Source organism: Solea senegalensis, linkage group LG14 (genome assembly GCF_019176455.1).
Source record: "Solea senegalensis isolate Sse05_10M linkage group LG14, IFAPA_SoseM_1, whole genome shotgun sequence".
NCBI lineage: Eukaryota > Metazoa > Chordata > Actinopteri > Pleuronectiformes > Soleidae > Solea > Solea senegalensis.
The window spans coordinates 14904088-14928776 of NC_058034.1; the positions used below are offsets into that span (position 1 = coordinate 14904088).

The following is a 24689-nucleotide window of genomic DNA, read 5'->3' on the forward strand; positions in this document are numbered from 1 at the left end:
TACAATATGTCCATTGTCCATTTTCTCTGGATCAACCAATCACGCATTTTTAAGAATATGACAACAGTGTTAATCACATCTGCCAATTAAAGTGTAAATAAACCACTTTTCTTCAGGTAAAAACCAGTGTATATGGTAAATTGTCTAATCAGTGTGAGGCTCATTGTCCCAGACTCCACTCGGTGTCATATTTCACTACCAGACCGCGCCCCCTCACTGCTCCACTCCCTGCCTCTCTCCTTCTCAGCCCACTTCTTTGGCATTTTCAAACTCTTTGTGCGGAGTTAGCTGCAGAAAAAGGGGGTTCAATTACAGTTTAATGTAAAAATTATAATGTAAAAACAGTGAATACAGTAGAGTTGTCAGCTCTTATTCAACACACTCGATGAGCTGAGCCTTCACATTATTTCTTGGCCACAACTCGATGCCCATTTGTTCTGCTAATCTCAGCAGGCCAGGATATGTGGAAAATCTGCACACTCTATTGTTGGACAGTATAATCTCATCAGAGAGTAATTTGGATGCAACACCAGATTTGCATTCTTTGAGTGTCTCCACACAAATCACAGATAATCACCTTAGATTTCCTACTACAAATGGGCTGAACTCCTGTGTTTTTACTTTGCATTTGCCAATTAATTGAATAAAAATAAAATAATAATATATTAACCAGCTTTTACATGCAATTTTTAAGTCTGCTGCATTATTTACAATTCATGACATGAAATCCTTTGTTTATACTGACTGGGACCAGCAATTGTAGCAGGCAGAGAAAAAATAAAATCTTTAGATTCACAAGGAAAAGTCCATGTCCAGGAGCACAGGAGGAGACAAAGACTGTCTGAGACTGTCAGGCATGTTTGGTTTTTAATGATTTACAGCACCAATCAGGGAAATTAAATTCCTTCTTGGACAGAAGATCAATATCTATCAGTTCTCAAGGGGCGATTGACTCCTTGAACACATACTCCTCGATACTGCTGGGGCCTTGGCCAAAATGGACATGGATTTTGGAATTCAAGTGGCTGCTTCAGTATGACACGCACATGGCACGCATACACACCGTCTGGACTTGCTTTTTCCCCATAAGGAACTCCCAAAAGTGTGGCGGTGGAAACAGATTTAGGTCCCCACAACACGGGTAATACCTCGACACACACACACACCTAGCCATTTAGCCTAACCTTAACCATCACAACTGAATGCCTAACTCCAACCTAAACTTAATTCTAACCGTAACCCTAAAACCAGTACTTAATCCTAAAAAGGCCTGTTAAAAATGTCCTCACAAAGATCGCTTTATTTGATAATTGGTCCACACAGCTTATGTAAGACATTTACACACACACACACACACGCGCACACTGCCATGCTGTTGTTTGTCAACCAGATGGAGCTGCAGTGTCTCCACCTGTTGTCTCTCATCGCTAATGCATCAGTGGGTATTAAATGGATTTACAAGAAGAACACGCAAAAAAAAAGAAAAGAAAGAAGACTTGAATGTTCAGAGAAGTGAAATCAAACAAATGACTTTTGTTGTCTCAGATGTGAAAAGTGTTTGCTCCTCGACTGCAATGCCCACGGGGCAGATAGATCGAACGGTTGCCACATGTCCCTGTAATGACACAGGCTGATTTGTGTGGAACCAACTGAGACAACAAAATGATTTCATCAGTCAGTTTGTTATGGCAGCACTATTAAATCACGTATGTGTGCGGTACATATACACACTTTGACTGTGATGGTCGTAATTGTGGGTCAGTAGGTGATATTTCAAAACATCTGCACAGTAAAGACGCATGGCGAATGTTTTATTAATGTGCGTTTGAGCAATTTGCGTTATCATTCGCTTACTTATATAATGGAGTGTACACTTTTCTTGGTTATGTTCATGTGAATCATCTGTAAGGGTGTTTATGCCATAAAAAAAATTATGCGTGATGAGCGAGGGAGTCACAGAGTTAAAGGAATACTTCCTGATTTGCATTTAGATTTGTATTACTAGAATAAGGGTAGTATATTTGAAAAAATGTGCTTCCCAACCTCAGGTTGCCTTGAGTTGAGAAATATCTTCATTCTTTTCTTTGTTACGTGCCCACCAGTGACACTTGGTCCTGTTAGCAAAGATGGCGGACACTGTTTACATTCTGGGAATGAGGGCCCATCCCCCTACAAGTGGGTCTAAAAAATGCAGTATTAGCGTTGCAGTTTCAAGCCTGTGTCACTGGTGTCACTGGTGGGCACGTAACAAAAAATAGAATGAAAATATTTCTCAACTCAGGGGAAACTGAGGTTGGGAGCACAATTTTTCCAAAATACTCCCCCTATTCTAGTAATACAAAGCTAAATGCAAATCGGTGAAGTTATAATGCAGATTACATGTATTATTTGTGTTTTTAATATTTGGCTGAAGTATAATATTTAGTCTACTTATGTCTATTTTGTCTCAGCCTCCAAAACTGAACCAGGTAGATGTGTATTCTGCATCAGCTTGTTTCCTTTATTTTAGTTCACGACTCTGTTGTGTTGATCTTTTTCCTCTTCTCTCTTGACACAGAGTCGCCGGGATTCTCTCCCTCTGGTTCACCAGGCAGTGCGACGGCGTTTCTCCGGCCCGCTGCTGCTGCCTCCATTGAGGAGAAGACACTCGTGCCAGGAGCACACGCGGCTGTCTACGGCACACGGCGTGCCGTTGGATCAACTCGAAGTGCTGTACAGAAGAGCATTGGCCAGCCATGACGAGCACTGGTTAGTGTCGCAGTTTGTTTTTTTTCCCCTCTCTGCTGTTTCTTTCTCTCTCCTTGCCTTTGTCTTTATTGGGTTTGAGCGGGTTGGTACATGACATGGCAATTGGCAAGCATGGCTGCAGTGTGAAGAGAGGTCCAGACCAAGGAAGGCTTTCTTTCTGAGGGTTTCTTCTCTCCTCAGCTCTCTTTGTAGGTTACATTTGGCCCTTGCAAAATAAATACTGATCGTGTACTGTAAATACTAAGGATGGGTATCAGTATCGGTCCAAATCACTGGATCAAGAAATCCTATATATATCGCGTGCTTCACTATAAAAATTTAATACAAATCAGCAAAAGCCTTTTAGCTGAGTCATGTTTGGGCTGTTTCTTTCTTCCTTTTTTGTTACACAGTTGGAGAATGATGTCTTTGGAATGACTCCTGATGTGTTTTTAACAGAGTCATACATGAATGGTCTAAAATGACTGATATCGGTATCGAGTTTGTGATATCAATATCGCACACAGAAAAGTGGTATTGTTGCGTCCCTTGTAAATACTTTTATGTCATTCTCTATGCTCGTAGTGCTTGTGATGCCACAGTAGCCCATACTTTCAGTGTTCTGCCCATACTGTCAGCAGGATTTTTTTTATTCTGAGAAGCTTCAACAATCAATCAACAATGGGGGTTTTTTTCGCCTAAAGGGATATGGGACGACATTTTTGATGTGTTATATCTTTTGACACTTGGGGAGAATGATGAGAAGTGCACAATCATGCTGTTTTTTTGTCAAACAGATGGAGCTGCTGTGTCTCCACCTGTTGTCTTTCTTTGCTGTCCCCATATCCATTAGAATGCATCAGCGGGTGTTGTTATTCTGGTGTGTGTGGTGTATTTGGCAGGTTGATCGTTGTTCAATCAAGTGGAAATCCAATAAGACTAGACTCCTCTTGTATGTGACTTCAGAAACCCTCTTTCTTTCTTTGTTTATTTCTCTCTCTAAAGCTGGAGAGACACTACAAGATTATTTTACCCGATTTTACCCACGATTCACAGTTGGGCAGAGAATGCTCCAGTCAGCACTAGTTGGGGACAGTCGGCATGGCTAGTCAGCACAGAAATCTGTTGTAGTGTGTGAGGGGGAAACGGACCCGACCCAACCTCAGTCGCAGTCAATCAAACATGTTTGAATTTTCTGAGCTGACTCTGGACGCATTTGGGTAGTGTGGACTGATAACCGATTATAGCCAAAGAAAATGAAAAAGAGTTGGTGGGACACAGGAAATAGTGTCAGAAGACAAAGACAACAGGAAGTAGCGGGAATACCAATGTTTGTTTATCCTTTAAACTGTCGCTCTCCGGTCGGTTTGACAAACCACGTCGTCTTTGATCAGTCATTAAATGTGTGATGCCCAGTCTTTCAGTCGTCATAAAAAAGAAATCTGCTGATAACAGTCGGTTATTGTGAACGAGTAACGACTGTGACATTGTGTCATTTGTCCTCAGGGTAAGGTCAGAGTTACCTCGGCTCATTAGCGCTCCGTGTTTGTCTGAGTCCAGTCAGACTCTCTGGAAAACTGAAGGGTTTCTGTATGATCAGCTGATTGAAGTGACAGACAACTGTGTGCTGCCCAGACAGTAACAATAGAGTAGACCCCTGCAGAGCCAAGGCATGAGCAAACTAAGCCGCTGCTTGGGACCCCAATAATGTGTGTACAGAAAAACCCCCAAAAACTTTTTAACAAATTACAGAAATCTCAATATCTTTAGACATATTTAGATATCTAAATAGCGTTTATCTTAAGTTATTTGTTTTTTTTTAATTTTTATTTTCTCCTACTAACAGTTAGGCCTTGTTTGTCTGTTTACTTTCTGACTAACCTGCTGCAGTAAAGTGCTACTGGATGCTTGAATTTCCCTCGGGATCAATAAAGTACCTACTGTATGTGCAGATTAATACTTGGCCACTTTTGTGATTTTACTGCCCTCTACACAGATTCGGTGTAAATAATGCAAATGTAATTAACACAATTCATAGTGTGACATTTGCATCAATAATAGTCAAGCACTGAATGAATCAAATTCATCTTAGGGCTCCATAAAGGCTTGGGCCAGGCCCTGAGCTCATGAATAACAAGGTGAAAATGATATTTATTTTTTATTTTATTTTATTTTATTTAGTTCAATATTTGTATCGGTATAAAAAACTTTTTAGTGACTGAGAACACATATTCCTCCCTCAGACCATTGGTTTAATGATAAAGGCTTGAGAGCGAGAGAGAGAGCGAAAGAGAGGGAGAGAGGGAGAGAGGGAGGTGGGATTGAAGAGAAGCTCAGAGCGTGAGTGAGAGTGGTTTGCTGTCAGTGAGCGTTGAAGCTCGTGGACATCAGCAGCAGCAGCAGCGTGAACAGTGCGCCACTATGTCTCTCTGTGTGCGTTAACAACGTGTGAAGCGCAGAGTCTCCTCCTCTCTCGTGGACTTCCACGCTTGCTGAAACCGCGTCCACTCAGAAAACAAGAAGAAGACCAAAGAAAGAAGAGCGAACAAAGTGCTGTTAAAGGAAAACAAAAAGAAAAATGGAGTGTGCCGCGCTGAACAGAGACGGAGCGGGACTCGCCAAACCGCCCAAACATCTGTGGCGACAGCCCAGAACTCACATACGCATCAAACAGCGCTTCAACTCGGACACCGAGCGCTACCTGTGCCGCAACCGGACTCTGGAGAAGCTGCGACCCGGGCTGAGGAAACCCCGCATGTCCTGGCCCTCGTCTATGAAACGGTAAACCGCATTTCCCCCTGTCAAGTAAACCAAACTCTGGTTTAACTGTCAGTGTTTTTGCTTGAAAACATCAAGAGTGCAGAGAAAGTAATGTAGGATGACATGGTGACATTACAAACCTTCTATCTTTACTTCATTAATATGCATATATGTTCACATGGTATGGCAGACAACATGACAAATAAACACAGGAATAACGTCCATAAAATAGTTTATATTTTAATTATACCTGCCAGAAATTGTAAAATGTATCCATGAACATTCAGCACATCTTTTGTTTTACTGGAGCACAGCAGGAACAATAAATGGTCCTGTGCTACCAGAATGGATGTGCAGATGATCTTGTTTGTTATTCTTCTCAAAAAGGCACATTTTCTCCCTGAAATCTGCTGCTTACTCCATAATTCACTCTTTTTCTCTTACCATTCTCTGATGCATTGCAATTTCCCCCAGTTGAAAGACACTGCAATTATTTTAATGAACAAAAAATAATGGTGAAATACTGCAGTTCTGCTGACGTTAACTGGCCCCAAAAATCTTGCATTTTAGAGTGAGTTGCTGTCATGTGATTGGTTGAGTATGTGTTTGAGTTCATCTAGCAGAGGAACAGATGTGCCTGATGCCGAGGTCTGACTGCACATTTTTAGCACAATTATCTCACAGACCTAGGGTGTCGAGACACGCAGCATTATTCTGCACCGTGTGTCATCGTGACCGTCATTTAATGACTGATCTGGGAACCGAGTCACGACAGAAAGTACGGTTGGTTTGATTATAATTCCTGCCTTCCACAAGATTATGTTCTATAATGTTACTGACATTGACCAGTGAGTGCAAGAGGAGTCAATTTCTCTTTGAGGGACCGATGGTCCAACCTGTCCTCTTCTCGCAGGTCAACACACGCCACTTAAGACGCAGTTGTTTGTTTAAAATCTTTATTTAACTGTCGACGAGTCCTACTCTGTGGTCCAGGCCCTCTCACTTATTATTAGGGGTGTCAGGATTCTCCAAATCCTTGATTTGATTCTCTTTGATTTTAGCACAGTTGGGTCTGCCATTATTAGTCTAATTTAGTCTAGGATTAATATATAATAATCAATGATAATAATAATAACAATAATGGGGGGTGGAGTGGCTCAGTGGTTAAGACCCTGCCTTGTGTACCAAAGACATCATGGTCGCAAGTTCGATTCCACCCCTGGCTAATTGTACTTGATTCCATTGTAAGTCGCTTTGGATAAAAGCGTCTGCTAAATGACATGTAATGTAATGTAATGTAATAATAATAATAATGATATGAATGTAACAATAACCAGTCAATTGGAATCTAAGTGTATAAAGAAGATAAGTCACAGAGAGTCTCTGTGTTGCTCTGAAAGTCCAGCAATTTGTTGTTAAGGTCATTAAATCTGAACTCTGACCTCCAAAAGCATTATCATACATGGAGGAAACACTTCACAGTAAGATGTGACCTGCTTGGTATTCAGTAGCATGGTTCTGGCACCTTAATTAAATGTTTAAATCCAGGGTTTTCCACCACTGAATAAGGGCACATGTCTGACGCTACAAACACGCCCATAGTGCTAGTTGAACTTTGAGGATGTTTCGCAAATGAGGACAGAAGAGTTGTTAACGGAGTTGTCTTCATAGTTACGTCTCTGTCTTGTGACGATTGCGGGGATGTCCTGTGCTTTGCTACACGTGCACAACATAGTTTACGCGCCAATGTTGTTGACAGAATTGGCGGGGAACGCAAAAATATTTCCACACCACGATTTGAGAGAATCGAGAGTGGGTTCGAGTTTGGTCGATGTGTCGCCCAAAATAGCAGTTGCCATGGTTACCATTAGTTGGCAGCAGTTTTGGTTTAGCGGGAGGAAGTGACGTGTCGTCGTGCTACAAAGGCTACGACTCGATTCCACCTTTGTGACGTCATTTTCTGTCAATGTTCGATTAACGCTTGCGATCGTGACACCCGTGCTCATTACGAGTGGTCGTGTCTGGTACCTCTGTGTAGTCTGTGTACCTGCGAGTCTTCTCAGAGATCATCGCCATCATCAGTTATCAGTTACCAGTTACCAGTTATCTCTCGGTGGACATTGACCAGCACCGGTGTCGGCTGTCGATGAACCTGTGCACAAATTGCAGCCGTGAATCTGTATCCTTGGGAACGTCTCGTTGCTTGATGTGTTGTGTCAACACGGCATAAGGCTTAGGTTCAGGTAACATTTAATGTTCATGCTGTTCATGCTGACCTGTTTATGTGTAACTCAGCGGGGCAGAGGAGAGCAGGAACCTTACTGTCATGTGTCTACATTCTTGGAAAATACCACAGCTTAGCAAACATGTAATTCAATATTATTTCGTAATGAATCACATTTCCAACATGTAACAAAACGAAGGAGGCTGCGAATTTAATGATGACACTGCACTGCAGGGTATTTTGGAAGAAAAAGCCCCTGAAATAACTGAATGAATAGCTGTGATTTCTGGGTCTCTCGCCTGGAGCCGCCTGTACCTGGGCCCTATGCTGCGGTACTTAACCCTCCGAGGAATGACGAGGTGTGATTGATGGTTCAGTGCTAACTGTGAACATGCAAACCTCATCTATCAGGCTGATGACCTGCCTTTGTTTCACAGCGTCTTTCTTTGCTTTTCCATTGTCGACGTGTCCGAAAAATACAACACGTTATCAACAAATGCTGACCTTCCACATTTGGACAGTGTCCGTGTTGTCAAGGGAAAATTAAGAGGCACACGTTGAAGGAAAAATCAATAAAGGTAAAGAGTAAAGAGATGGAAGAAAGTAGAGAGTACACAGTTTTACTCTGAAGGAATGAGAGAGAAAACAAAAAAAGTCAATATGGAAAGATTTTCTTATCCGTGACGTCAATTTAATGTGTGCGAGACTTCACGTTTCATGAAGAAGTGTAGGAAAACCATAATAAAAGAGAAGAATATACATGGACTACAGCAGGGGTGTCAAACTCATTTTTGTTCAGGGGCCACATACAGCACAATTTGATCTCAAGGGGGCCGGACCAGTAAAAATAGCAAAATAATAGAATAATAACCTATGAACAACTCCTTTGTTTTACATTTAATGAAGGATAATTTTACAAAACATGAAATTTCTTAAGAAATATAAGTGCAATTTCAACAATATCATGCCTAAATTTACTATTTACACAGCACACTGGATCTATAAAGGCACAAACATTTAGTCACGGGTATCTGGAGCATTTGACATTACATTTAGATTAGTGTGAAATTTTAACAAATTCATCCTGTGGGCCGGATTGGACCCTCTGGCGGGCCGGTTCTGGCCCCCGGGCCGTATGTTTGACACCCCTGGACTACAGGGACAGTGTGACCACAGACAAACAAATAGATGGTGAGAGTTCACTGATTTAGTTGAATGGGCATGAATAAAAATCCATATTAACTTGTCGTTCCACTCGAGGTATTCCCTCCGGCTCTGCGTCAGTTTGATTCTTTGATTTCATCTCTTCAGTTCTCTGTGGACACTATTAGAGCCACTGTGAATCATGCTGCCAAATGACGACCATTGAAATGGAAACATGTTGTTGAGCTGTAAGTAGGAGTAAGAGCAGTGAGTCACCCAGGTTCATGTCCACCAACGGCAGCGGCACCACTGCTGGCACCGTACAGTATTTTTATTCCTCACTGAACACCTCACTCCAGATTACTCAGATGACTGTTAAATATAGATCGTCCTCAAAACAGGAACGTTGAAAAATAAACGGTAACTCCATCTTAAAGTGCAAAAAATAACTGTGTGACATTTTCATCCGACAGTCTGTGTCATTTTTATTTAAAAATCTCACACTAACATTTATAGGCCATACACATCGTAGTTTTAATATAATTTGGGATGCAACTAATGATTATTTTCATAATCAATCTATATGTATTTGGAATTGTGAGGGAGTAAACGGCCTGGAATAAGTGCAGAAGTGTAGTTCTCTCTCTCGGATCACTTGATCGTCATTAGGGCTGAACGATATGGACTGAAAGTCATATCTCGATAATTGTTAGCTGAATGGTGATACTGGATATATATCTCGATATTTTTTCTGTGATGTAATTGGGGTTTCCCCCAAAGCATTATAGCATATTAGAACAGTCCATTATAAGTTTAAGCCACATGCCAAATGTCAGAGGTCAAAAAAAAAAATGGACTGGGTTTGAACAATTTTCGCAAATTATTTCACATAGATATTTAACACAGCTTGTTGATATGATAATTAAATAATGTCATTTATTATCAATATTGATAACTTCGGTGTGTGTGTGTGTGTGTGTGTGGGGACGCAGAGAGGAGAAATAGGTACGAACTTGCGGCCCATGTATTGTAATTTTAACGCAAAATGAACTATATTGATACAAGCGATATTGTCCCATGTTAGATTTTGTTTAGAAATATATTGATATAGTATATTAATATATCGAGATATTGCCCAGCCCCAATCGACATTATGTTGAAAGGTTATCGTGGATATTATCTATCTATTCCGCCAAATACAGTATAATGCAATAGCTACTTTACGTTCTTGCATTTTTTGGGGGTTGTCTACATTTGGATTAACCAAACAATTAATTTAATGATATTTTGTTGGTCTGTCTTATATAGCTTTATCTTTATAGAAACAACTATCTGAGACCAGAAGACTTATTAGAGCTGGAACTGCAGAATATCCACCTCGTTTATCTGCATGTTAATGTGTGTAACCCCAGGCATGCAGGCTTATTAAGGTCACATAACACACTGGCAAAAGGCAAACTGCAAAGCGAATTACCCAGCAGAAGTTCACAATTTTGCTCAAGGACACCTCAACGGTTTTAAGGGTTTAAATCAGGGCCCGGAGCTAAGAAATAAGTCAATAAGTGTATGTATCTCAAAATAATTTTCTTCAATGTCAATATAACAAAGGTTTAATTACAGCTTTGTTGTTTTTATGTCTGTGGTCATTGACGTTTGGATTGGAATGCTGTGAGTTTTTACCAGTAACATTAATTAGGGTTCCACTTCAGGCAAAATCACCCCTGTTGCTATGGAGCCCATCTGTTTTTTCAGCGATAATGACCTCAATGGTTGCCCAGTAGGTTGATAGGAAGGGTTGTTGGGCAGCTATTGAGACATATGTGCATAATGTTATCAAACCTCAAATCTCACATGAAGAAAAGACAACGCTGTTCGCTGAGGGAGGATTAAAACGCTGTGTTTCATTTGCTGGCGTGACCTGCAGGTGTTAACAGTTGGCTGTCGCTTTTACTAAGTTTAATTCATTCATTTAACGCCGCTGTGACCACGGCAGGGGAGGTAAATTAAAGACCGTTAATAGTTTCTGTCTGTTCTGCCGCCGTTCTTCTCATAAAATGAAAATGGTTAAGCAACAATAAACATACCAAAGAGATTTTTTGTTGAGTATAATACTTGTTCCATAGTTTAGGTAGTGTTTGTTTGGTCATTTCTAGATGATTCGCATCTAATACACCTAGAGCAGGCCTTTATTTTTACCCTGGATTTTAGTTTATATCTGGTTTTATTTGTACAAAACCTCATTAGGAACACTTCAGCTCTCTAATCAAATCCTAGGCCAAGAAATCCTTACCCTAAGATTTATGGAAGTGAAAGAACGAGGAGTGGAGTGGTTCCTCACTTGATCAGATGTATGGTACATCTTTCCTCAGCAGAGCCGCTGTGAACACAAACATCACACGTATAGTCTTAATGTGTGGTTTTATAGTTGATCATGTTTCCACAGAGAGCTGAAGCATTCAGTCGGTAGTATTTTTCTTTGTGAGGAGTGAAAAAGTGTCGTCATTGTAAAAGGGGAAGTTGAGCATCCGGTCTGGCCATGACGCAGAATTTGGGAAAAAAAAAAAAGCCTGATTGGAATAAAAATATGATCTCTGATCCAATACAGTCCACCTGGAAACCAATTTCACTCCTAACTCTGAGGGGGCTAGTGTCATTACTGCTGTATTTTCATTCCAGAAGAAGAATAATGAACAGACTCAAAAGTCACAGATGTGGAAGAAGAGGAATATTACGCAGATAGTTGACAGTGAAGTGTAAGTTTTAGAAGTAAATGTATTAAAAAAGTGAGGTGTTAGGATTGCGCCATGGCGGCTCAGTGGTAGGGCGAGTTGTCTTTCAACTGGAAGGTTGTGGTTTCAATTTCTGGCTCTGCTAGTCTATGTGTCCTTGAGCAAGACACTTAACTCCATGTTGAAGTGTGAATGGCAAAGCTGTAGTGTAAAGCAGCTCATCAAGACTAGAAAGGCTCTGAATAAATACAGACCGTTGCTGGTTTTATTTGGTAGTAACGAGTAACAAAGATAGTTAGAGGAAATGGAGTAAAAGTAAAATATACATGTAAACATAGCTAGTGAGTTTGATTTCATCGGGGCTGTTGGTCGGTGACAATTAGTCAGGACACAAGAGACACCTAAGCTCTCTTTGGAACAATGTCACATGGTATTAGTGAGTAGTTTTGATAATTTCCATTCATGAGTTGAGATAGAAAATCAGAAAGTTGAAAAGCTGTCATTCCATTTTTGAATATAGATTTCTAAAGAACTCTAACTCTCCTGTTTTGACATGAATTTTACATTTCACTGTCGCCATCTGTGTCAAACATGCAGTTGTACTACAGTATACAGTATAGTATGTATACAGTATGTACTGTAGCCTATAATACTACATATACGTATACACATGCTGCTTCATCAGAAGAGAAATGCTCCACGCATGGTAGCGACACGACAAATATGACTTGCGTCAGAGAGGCGTTGTTGCACTGAAGACGTTAAGATGCAACTCTGCTGAGTCATAAAACGTAATAATCCATTATGTTCTTTCAACCAGACTCGTGAGGTTTGTGAACAGCTTTGATTTGTCTCTGCTGACGACAGAGCAACACACATCAAAACTTAAACCGGATGCTGAAGCTGAGTTGAAGCGCAGTTTGCACGTTCTCCCCGTGTGTGCGTGGGTTTTTTCCGGGTCCCCCGCCTTCCTCTCACTGTCCAAAAACATGCAATATGGGGATTAGGTCAATTGGACACTGTAAAATGACCGTAGGTGTGTGTGGCCCTGCGGTGTACTGGCGAACTGTCCAGGGTGTCCCCCCCCATCGCCCTATGTCAGCTGAGATTGGCACAGCACCCTGTGAAGAATGAAGTGGTGGAAAATGGGTGGATGGATATTCTGAGATGACTTAAACACGTCATCCATCTGCTCCACCTGTGTTTAGTGCCACTAATAACTTTTCCCCTTTGTAAAACACACAGGCCATTTCACCAAGCAATATAACCAGTACAGCAAACAAATACAGAGTGTGCACATGCAAAATACCTACGGTTGACTGTATGTGACCGTGTGTGTGCGTGTGTGTGCATGCAGTCACTCTCCAAACCACTCAGGAGAAGCAGCGCACCTGCATTTGCATTTTCGCTGTTTTCAGTGCATGTGCTTTCAGACTGACGCGTTATATTTGACCAGTTATCTTATCGTCTATTGTCACCTTCACATCAACTTCACTGTGATCTGATGGGAAAACAAGCTTGTCTACCATCATACGAGGCTTACGCCCTAAAGCAACAACATCTAGATGCAGTATTGAGCGTATGTCATCATGGCCAATATCATATTTTAAAGCTGAAAAAAAAGAAAAGAAAGAAGGCAATTTACTGGAAGAGGATCAATGTATACATGGTTTTAAACCTGAAAAAGAAAAACTAATAAACTGAGAACATTATAAATTAGTATCACTGAAAGTATGGTTTGTGAAACGGCGTTATTAAAAAAAACTGCTCATGCTTTTATGGACGACTCTGATATAAAGTAATATCTGACAAAAGCATTAATTTAATACACATTATCAATAGATTTCAAGCATTTCTTAAGATGATTATCTTTTGTGTTAGCCTGACATCCAGGACATTGTATACTCTCTAAACTGTTTGAAACTTTACACGTAGCTTTGATATAAATGCACAAACTTTAAAATATATGTGTTTTCTTGAAGTCGGTGCAATTGCCGGCAGCTGGTAGCAAGAGTCATCTAGAATTGACAGTGTTTAACGTTTCCCAGGCAGACTAGTCGCCTGTGGCAAAAACAATCCAACTATCTATCTAACAAACAAACAAAAAAGTCAGGCCTGTCATGGGAACTGCTGTTGCTGCCTGCGTTATAAATCTGTTTGCTAATTTTCCTCCGGATTGATACTCGATGTGGCTCTGATGGTGATGTCCTGTTTTTTTTTCTTTTTAATAGAATAAATGTCACTGCCTCTCCCGCTGCAACAGAAGAATAAATGACACCGTGGAAACCTCAGCACGATTGTATAGTTTGATATGAATCATCAGAAAGTCAAATCCTCACGGGCACATGTTTGTACAAGAGTGATTCACGCCGAGTTGCAATCGCACCAGATTTTCAAAAGTTGCGTTTGAAGAAAAGAGGCAACTGTGATGTAATTTCATTTGTCAGACACAAATGAGATCATAGTGAATATGATTAATACATCGTTTTCCTCAAGGATTACTCAACAAAACAACCACCTTTGGCTCTACTTTTTAATGCTTTCAAAGTATTTTCCCCTTTGATAAGACATTTTGTGTAACCCTCAGTCATCACACAGGACAGATTAGTGCTGCAGGTGCACCCTTGGTAAATTGCCACAGGAATAATACACAACTCAGTATATGGACATACTGGGGGTGTGTGTTTGTAGGTTATATCTTCAGGCTTTACAAAATGCATTTTTTCATCTGCTTATGTCATTTTATATCGCAAATAAAAACAGGAGTTACGATAATTGTGCAAAAGTCACAACATACACCAAATTCCATCCAATTTTAAACATTTTGAATTGCTCAGGTGTGTTTATATAGTTGGTGAAAAAATTGCCTATATGTTGTGCTGGAAAAAAAGGATCTAAATCACTCTAACCTACCTTAAAAGGTAAAGTACCCAGTGGAATTCTTCCCAGACAGCCTGTAACAGTTAATCATGAATGCCACTGATGCCAAGAAAACAGGATATGGAATAATATTAATGAGTCATCAGACACAATCTGTGATGAAAACAAATCTCCTCGGTGGCATCCCACTCATGAGAGGCAAAGTAAACTTTATCTAAATGGCATAAACATGAGGTTTAATCATGGTGTCAGTAATTTGCACGCTCTCAAAAGACACAAACAGTATGTTTGGCTGACGGAGTCACTGTCTTTAAAGTCCCCATGATTACAAAATACAAATTATATTGAGTTAATCACCCACATACAACCTAATAATATCAAAAGAGTTGTTTTCTAGTATCCCTATTAGATTTTAGAGGCGGCTTTGACCTTGAATCGAGTTTTAAATGACTCATCTTGTACTCTGGGGGAGTATACGTACTTGTAGTTACATCCAATCAAGCACTGTATGATTATTTCAATGCCCCGACACAACCTAATGTACCATTCCGATGCAACAACTCTTATTGGAGGGATGAGTCTCTGCCCTCTTAGCAGCAAACCTGGCAGTGCAAATTCAAAGATATGGCCTCCACTATGACCCAGGATGTGCAGGATGGGTGGGTAGATGATCTGGATTCAAAATTACATTTTTGGTTAATAAAAAGCATCAATTGATTGAGCTGATTTATCAAACCCAGTCTACAGTTGAGAAATGGGTCCGCTTTGTTAATAAATTGACAATTTCCTGCTTTAGGAAGGGAATATCTGGATAAATATCTAATTGCAATTATTCACGATATCGGAGGGAATGGGAATCATTACTGATTACTGTGTGATATTTGTGCAGATCTGTGAGAAACAAAGCTGTTCTCTACAGTCTGTAGAATAAGATGTGTGTAGATGGAGACAATAATTAATCTAAGCAGATATTTGGCTTTAACAAATACTGCACCCCCTGCGATTTGAGAAATTGCAGTAGGCTGTGTTACGATTTTGATAACATTTCGATTAATTTTTGGCCCCTAAACAAGCTTGTCTGCGTTTATGCCCTTTTTTGTGCAGCAGTGTGGGCTGTGACGTGACATGTCGTGCGTTTCTGAGGCAGGAACAAAAGCAAATAAGGTTTCTGATCTGTCTGGCAGCAGCACTGCAGTATCCTGGTGATTGAGCTCTACAGGAGATGAGGAAAGCACTTCCTCTCAAGGTGGACTGATGGTTCACCGATTCAGTCAAGATATACGGCAGATCAGATAAATAAATATGCTTCCACATGATAAACCCTATCGTATTACAAAACAATATTCAGTGAAGAGCATAGAGATTTGTACCCCTGTCCTTTTGCTGACCTTAATTTTGTTTGCGTGCAAGTTCCATTTGTGTCACTGTGGCTTTACGTGGATCAGTAGTGGGGAAATGATGCAATGTCCTTGTTAATATTTTTAACATTCGGTCCACACTGAGCTCTCAGATGGTACAAACATGTGCCAAATCCCAGCACTTTCAACACCCAGCTGATGTCAGGATACATTTAAACCAGTGGTGATTGCTGGTGTTTGAAACTGTTATTTATGCATAAATTCTTACATATATTGTGCAAACAAACAACAACAAAAGAACAAGGAAGCCCAATAATTATGTAAAGCTGAAATGCTATAATAGTTTTTTCACAAATGAAAATGATCTGTATCACACGCAAATAACACACAATGAGCAGCTGACTTCCCTCACAAAATCCACACAGGACTGAGGCAAAAAAAGGCTCCGCTGTCGTGTATGTTTCTGCAACGCTGTCAATCAAAAACTGGCTCTGCCTTTCAGACAGTTCCTTCAATCGTCATGCAGAAGCCCAGCGTCCGCGTCCATTGACTCCCAGAGAAGCTGAGCTTCCCTGGAAGTGACATTTATGTCCAATCACCGTCGAGCTCACTGCAGTGAAATAATAAAGCTATTCTGTGTCGTCACATAGTGGAAGCTTCAAGTGGTTTTAATGCGGAGGCTGCTACGGCAATACGGAAATCACGTTAGACGATCCGTCATCCACGATAAACAGCTGATTCTGAACAAACTAGTGACGCGTGTTCTAATCGTGTTCTAGCGTGCGTTTAGTATTGAAATGTAGTGTAGAGGAATGGGCAATATAGAGTTTCTTATATACTTTTATTCAGCACAACCTAGGCAACTATATAAACACAACTCAGCAAAAAGTGCTCAAAATGTCTAAAATTTGTGAGATTTGTGAGGAAATACGTCACAGTTCAAACATCACTTGGCTTCTTTTTTATGTTTATTTTGTGATTTTTGGCACAATTATTGCTACTTTATATCACAACTAAAAATGCTAGATTATAAATTTGACTCATACAAAAAAAAATACAAAGAAGACCTGAATAAATAACATTTTCCAAAAAATATTGAAGTAAAACAATCCTACAAAAAGAAATAGCAGGTTTAAGTCTATAAACGGAAAGTGTTTTTGACTTGAGAAGATTATTCTCAAGAGGCAGAAAGCAGTTATTGGTCAGTACAAATTGCATTTACTTGCATTGGCTTTTGACATTTTTAATAAAAGAAAAGTCTGGCAATAATCCGTGCACTGACAGAAACACCTGCTACTGTGAGCAACATCACTGATGAATGCTGCACTTCCTCACCTGCTCTTCGCTCGTTTTCACCTCCTCGTTCCCTCGATGCCCTACCTCTCGCCGCCTCACACAGAGAGAATAAAACTGTAATTTTTTTGTAATTGCTTTAGTTTGACAGGTAATACAAGAGGCAAGGACAACAGGTTCATTACAGGAGCAAACAGGAGGCAGGTTAGACATAATGACTCTGATTCATCACACCGATGCACATCTGCTGGTGTGTTGAGTCAAGAGGAATCTCCATGGCAATTAGTCAAACAACCACTGAGTGGGATTTATCATCCTGTTTGAGGAGGAAGGTCTGGTCAACTCGCCAGGCAGCGCTGCGTCAACAGTCGTGTCGCAGCGTGTTAATTATCTTTTTATTACAGCCATATTAATCGAGATTCATCTGTTTAATTGTCACACACACACAATGAGGTGATGGTGAAAATGATTAATAACCTCCGTATCGTGTCCCGTTCAAAAAATGTTCTCATGGGCCAAAATGGTGGAGGCTATTTTTTTTTCTCTGCATAAAAATCTAAGCAAAACTACATTCTTTTTTAAGTGTCACGCAAAGACTTAAAACTGTGGGCACAACTGGAGGTGCTGTTGTATCCACAGATGGTCTTTGCACTAATAGCAATCACACTGACAGCCTTTTGCCTAAAGAGGCTGTTTAAATTTATTGAAAGTAATGTTTGTGTTATGTTTCCATTATTCCAAACAGAATTAAAAGAGTATTATTAAAATGTGTGTTAGATATATAAACAGCCTGAATGTCACACTGTAGCGGGAAGGCTGGACCTTGCCCCTGGTTAATGCTGTTAATCAGATCTAATTAAATTCTAGCATGCGGAGAACAAAGCGGAACACACACACACACACACAACACACAAGAGGACTTTTACACAAGATAATGTATATACTGATCAGCCACAGTGTTAAAACCAGATAACTAATGTATGTAATGTATGTCACAAAATGACAAACCAATGGCAACAAGAAAGAAGAATGACATACTGCAGCCTGCCCATGAATAAGCCAATCAGAGAAATGTAAACCCAGTCTTCTTCACAGTGTCTGTTCTCATTTCTCTTTATATTTCACAACAAAGGAAAAGGGAAACGTATAGTTTTTTGTGTTTTAACCCTTAGTTCTCACCATGCCGCAGGCATGCTCTTGGTAAATTGTGTTTTAACATAGTAATGGAGGAAAAAGCAGCCTAAACCTTTTTGTGCTGTTTTAAAACTGCAGTGTGTGTTTTTATGTTATTTATCAACCATGCTGTTGATTTACTTCTTTGTTTATACTAGTTTGTTTATACTAGTATCAACATACTGTATATTTCTACGTCATGATGTAGAGTAAATACCTTTCATTTTAGAAACTTTTTTATTTACCGCATAAGCCTCAATGATCGAAATAAACGTCCAGTATGCAATTAACGACCTGTGATGTGAAACAATTACTCCATCAGTCCATTATTAAACATGAAGTTTTCTGATTTTTCTGCTCCTTAAATGTGAACATTTTCTGGTTTCTTTGCTCCATCTAACAGAGAAATCATTAACTCACGTGCCCTCCCTTTCCCACACAGACCAGGTAACTGCACTGGCCTTGGCATCTCAGAAATGATGTCTCAGGCCTTGTTCATTAGTTTAACAGCTGGTGGGAATGAGCCGTTTTTCAGTCTCGTGGTGCGTGTCTGAGTTGTCCCATATCGCATCTGGAGCGGAGTAATTGGAAGTGGTGGTAGCCAGGGTGTGGCGGGTCACGGCCCTGTCCTGACACCAAGCCTGGTAAATGTCCCCTGATTGCAGGTATTGGGATCCCAATCATGTCCTCTGCCATCTGAATGAGTCTTTATAGAACCATCTGCTCCCTCCTGGTGCAGCTGGAATATCATGCAAGTAATGATGTTCTCCACAGTGCACATGTAGAGGTTTAACAGGTTTATTACATTACATTACATGTCATTTTATCTTATCTACATATCTTAACTTATTCAGTTTATCTCTTGAGGAAAAGTCAACACATTTTAATATAAGGTGATATAGAGATATTGTTGAAATATGGAAGTTGTCCAGTGTGTAAGATTTGGGTGAATGTATTTGTTTTTGATGTTATTTTTATGAGTGTACATTCAGCTGAATATGTGCATCGTTGTTTTCATTACCACAGTATACATTTACGTCAGGACAGGGTCTTTTCACTGGAGATTAGCATGTTTACAGGTTTTTGTAAGTCTTTACAAGTCTTTGTAATTGATCAAACAATAGTGTCTATGTGATGGATGCAGGTGTTTGTTGTTCTTCAGCTGGGGATTGTGACTTTGCAGTGACTTCACGCTGGTCTGTTGTGCTGTGTGGCTTGTTGGTGCTGATTGTGTTGGAATGATGTATAACATGGTGTATCCACATGGATTTGGTGAGTTTGCATTGACACCTGAAGATATGTTCAACAAAAATGTTTTTGTTGTTTTATTAAAATTCTTTTAAAACCCAAATCTGTTAATTGACAGAAAATATAGAAATATCCATCAAACTTAAACCTCAAACTTCCTGTTGTGTTGAAAGCCTGCGTGACTTTTACCATATATTTAATTTATCTCTTCCCTGTGACATTCATGCATCAGCCCTGTGCTGCAGAGGCAAACTCATATCACTCTGTCTTGTTTTATTCCTACAGGCATAGCGCCAATAAATTAGGATCTTGAGGCAATTTTCATATAGAGCAGGTTTTAGAATATGGAATGCAAATAATGTAATGTTTTACACCACTTAATAATTAGCATTAATGAAGAAACCTCTTTCAGCTAATGTTACCAATGTCAAGTGAAGAAGAAGAATAGCATGCCACGGATCTAAATATCGTCCTATTTGTCTGCTTTTAAGTAAGAGGAAGTGATGGTGGAGTAAAAATCTTTCTCCCAAAAAGCTGAGAAACCTCTAACGTCCTGACCTTTCCATGACAGTTGGATTCATAGTCACATCCATGAACTTCATTTTTGAATGGCAAACAGAAATGTGACCTTCACTTTTGAAATGTTATCAAGGGACCTGCCACTCTTGGAGCCATCAAAGTGGTTCGCTCATACTCAGTGTGAGTTTGTGTTTCCTGTGTCTTTGCTGCATCAGCAAATGAATGAGTTCTTAACATTTACTGTGAATTATATTTAGAGCCTACTGCTCACTTATGGGAGTATTGTCACAGAACACAGGCTAAAGGATTGGATTTGATGGATGGCAAACATCACATATAACTGAGACATTTAGACAAACCAGATACAAGATACTCAAAGGTTGAGTGTGAGTAACCCAAGGCCTCAAAACATGATTTTACCAGAATAACTTTCAATATCCGGCAGTTATTTACTCTGCTTTTAGAGAAAAACACTGCAGTTGTACATGAACAACACATTTTGCATGTTAAATTAAAATTCTGAACAGTATAAAACATTTACAATAAATATTTTGTGCAAAATGTGCAAAAACAGGCCAGAAAATGGAAACTATGTACACATGTTTTTCCAACCCTCTCCTCTGTGGCGACAAAGACGCTGATTTGCCGGCTTCCTGCAAAGTGTGAGTGAAATGATCGTAATAACCACAATGTTGGCTTTCACATGCAACTTCTCAGCTTTCAGAAACCATTGCAATTTTTCTGAGAGCACAAACCGCTGCATAGTTGTACTCCAACATGCCTTTGTTCACGTTCCGTTTGAATAAAATTGTACCCTCTGTTGGTATATAAAGATTAACCCAACTCACATTAACACTAATTATAGAGATAATTTCTGACGCAATTTAATCCTGTCTAGGAATGTCCCGATCCGATATTGATATCGGTCCTATATCAGCCAAAAAACGAGTATCGGATTATATCGGACCGCCTCTAAAATCTCAGATATAAGCGCTCCGATACAAGCAATGCCCGTTGTGAACACAGATCACATGGGCTCTATGTGTTGGATGCACGTAGAGCCCACATGATCACAACAACAGTGTGTCTGTGCTACTGCTAAACTTTTTTCTTGAACCTCTGAAATCAGAGGCTACGAAGCTGCACAGCGAACCATTGGCACCACACTAGCTGCTAAAACAACATTATTTCATAAACCAGTGCCACCTGTCGACTTTCAACAGCCTCCGTTTGTTAATTATACCCCAAAAACCAGCCATGCCAAGAGCTTTCTGAGTTGTAAATGTGTCCTGAAGCTCCACACACGGAGCTAAGTACGTCTGTGGGACGAGTCACTCACCCTGTGTGGGTTAGGCTAATCCAAAATAGTGAAAACAAGGGGGGTGTTCTCTGAAGACACGCTGTTACCTGTGAAACACGGGTGCTCTGAAAACACCCCCATTAGCACTTGGTACTTTCCTCCTGATGAAATTAACCATAGACTGTATGAAATTAACATGGTAAAAAAATCGAATATTCTTATGTTGAAGGTTTAAATTTATGTAACTCATTGGTTAATAATAAATGGATCAGTTTTTCTCATGCCTACTGTTGCTGACTATTGTTCTCGGTTTAAGTAATATCACTTGATCAAGCCTATTCTAACATTCCACACTACAAAATAAGTAATTATGGTATGTATGATTCGTGCTAATATCGTATCGATATCCGTATCGGCCAATACACTGGCTGCAATATCGGTATCCTATCGGAAGTGAAAAAGTTGTTTTGGGACATCCCTAATCCTGTCTGCTGTAAATTTGTAAGGTCTGTGTAATGACACAGTCTCTGAAAAACGTTGTCCGATTACAGCCGGAACGGCCTGGTTTGCTGGAGCGTGGAAGAGTCAATGTGGCGGCTCGGGCATGTGTTAATGAACTCTCCTCAGCTTTAGTAACACAATCTGGTGTTTATTTCCTCACTATCCAGTGTTCAAACAGATCACCTCCCAGCAGTGAGGGATATAAATTAAGACAGTGGACATAAGTGTGACATTTCACTCATGTTTCAAAGGTTCAGGGATAATTCTTTAACACTATAAACATCGGTTTAAACATCAGGTTTTACATCAGTTATATCTTTCTGCGTCACCACAGTCACGGAAACAAAACACCTCAGTAATGAGAAACACAGAGAGAGAGAGAGAATCGTGTGGAGCTGATGGACTCAGTGATTTTAAATGTAACAATTGACAAGCGTTTATATATAAATAGTGTTGGAAATGTTTTGGTTAGTCCTAAGTTCACTACTCAACGAGATGTGTGTATATATATTTAGTTTGTTGATATTTTAATGCAGACGTACACATTACATATTGTATCTTTAACTGTTTGAGCTTCTCTTTATTCCTTCTTTGCTGATAACTCGCTCCTGTGAACGCTCTGACCTGTGCTTTATCACAAACGTCCTGACAGTTTTTTGGTCTGCATTGCTTTAGTTTGTTGTCGCATTTTGAATTGTTGGCATTAATTCAGATGTGTTTGCAAAGAGAGAAAAGGTAATAAGCTATAAGGAAAGACACCGTTGGGTTTGGTGAGTGGAGCAGCAGAACGTCACATTTAAAAGTTGTATAATATTTTAACACTTTTAACACTCTTTTATAGCAGAGCCACAAAGAAGACAGACCACTGACCGAGTGTGTTAAGACGGGTGTAATTTCTTATTGCAGTACTATTCGGAATTTGTCTTGACAATTATAATAATTTTAACGTGTTCCACAAGGCAGGCTGAGAAGGATCACACTCTGTTGACAGGAACAGGATTATAACAACATTTCATGGGATCGGACATGAACAGAACAAGGCTTAATGGCGAGTTGTTGATTTGAGTCACCATTCCATCGTCGTGCAATCATCTTGCAGGCTTTTGTGGTTGTTGTCCTCCTCTGCCTGGTGATTGCAGTAGTAGCTGTGCCATGTTTGTTGATTAAACCAAACCACTTTTTGAAATAGAAACAACTATGTATGGACCTAAAATATTGAATTTTTTCAGTTTGATTTGTGATGTAATATGTAAGTATTAACAGCTGGACATTCTAATGCAAGTTTGAGAACTTGAAGATATTCACTGTTTTTGATGTCCATCCATCCACCCATCCATCTTCTACCGCTCTATCCTCCACATGAGGGTTGCGAGGGGCGCTCCAATCCCACCTGACATAAGGCATAAGGTGGGGTACACCCTGGACAGGTCACCAGTCCATCACAGGGTCACATAGAGACAAACAACCATTCACTCTCACACTCACACCTAGAGTTTTGCCTAATCCCCTAATCTGCATGTTTTTAAACTGTGGGAGGAAACGCACACATGGGGAGAATATGCTGATAGGACCAGGTTGCAAACCCTGTGTCTCTTTATATTGATATTGAAGAAAAGGTTATTATGATATCTTGAGTTATTGTCCTCGGTAGTCCTACCAGGAGTTATAACTCAAATTGTGGGACATCTTATCTTACGCAGTCAGTATAATCACAATCATTCTTAAAGATTATCCCACATCACTGACGCTATGTTCTGATTGAGCTCACCTGGATAATAATCCCATGATCATCTGTTTTTAACGCTCTGTGCCTGCAGCCTCAGGGGTATGGCAGGGTCACCAACCGGAGGCAGATTATTAACTGATGTCCTGTTTGAATACCAAGGTTCTGTTTGCCTTTGAGGAGCTCCCTGTTTCCTTGGTGATGCATTGGACCTTGACAGGGATAGATTTAGATGCTGTGTGATTAAGGATTTGATGGCTCAGTCTCTTCCTGGATGAGGGTCTTGCCCAGGCATTCATCATCACAGTCACCTTAGCTCGCACTAAAGATGAAGTCAGAGAAAATGGTTCAGTTGCATTTACATTCCTCCTGCTGAGTTTTTTATAACATAATTTTATGTGAAAGTCCACACCCAAGTCTGGTGTTGACTAAATATTTAAAAATTCGGAATTGGAATCGGTATCAGTATCTGTCCGATACTGGACAAAAACACTGGATCGGATATTGGACAGTTAAAAATGTAGAATCAGATACAATCCAAAAGTTCTTAATATCGCATGCTTCACTGTGCAAAACCATTCATGTTTGGGCTGTTTATTTCTTCTTTTTGTGTGAACAATATTTGTTACACAGTTGGAGAATTATGTCTTTGTAAAGACTCAGCACAAATGTGTTGTTAACCGTTTCATATGTTCGTAAGTGGTCTAAAAATGACTGTATCGGATATTGGTATCAGTAGATAGTTTTTGTTTTTGATATCGGTATCAGTATCTGATACAAAAAAGTGGTATCCCACTATTAATAATGACACTGGAAGTGGATATTATACTTTAAGCTATAAGTTGTTGGCAAAAAAAAATAAGATTATAATCTTTAATCTTTATCTTTAATCAACTCTCCTCCTACCTTCACCGGAACAACCTTCTTCTCGACCGAAACTGCACTTCTTGCTGTCACTGTGCAACTCCAGAGGGATGACCGTGATCGCCTAGCAATTGGATCTTGATGTCGACACTGGAGATGCATGATAATACCAGGTGTAAATGCATGCGGTGAAGCGCTATCTGATCCCAGAAAACACATTCTAATGCCAGACGTAAAGGGAGCCAGT

The 24689-nt window shown here is 40.0% G+C and overlaps 1 protein-coding gene across 3 annotated transcripts in view; it reads left to right on the forward strand.

Moving 5' to 3' along the window:
* The window catches only part of LOC122780729 (cAMP-specific 3',5'-cyclic phosphodiesterase 4D-like), a 92377-nt gene that overhangs the window by 14739 nt on the left and 52949 nt on the right, over positions 1 to 24689 (forward strand). For 2 of the 3 annotated variants that reach the window (XM_044043931.1, XM_044043930.1), the window contains one exon: positions 2558 to 2748. In XM_044043931.1, the coding sequence (XP_043899866.1) occupies positions 2558 to 2748 (191 nt within the window). Of the gene's footprint in view, positions 1 to 2557; positions 2749 to 5112; positions 5509 to 24689 lie in introns of those variants that run through there. The other variant, XM_044043932.1, reaches the window with a different exon arrangement.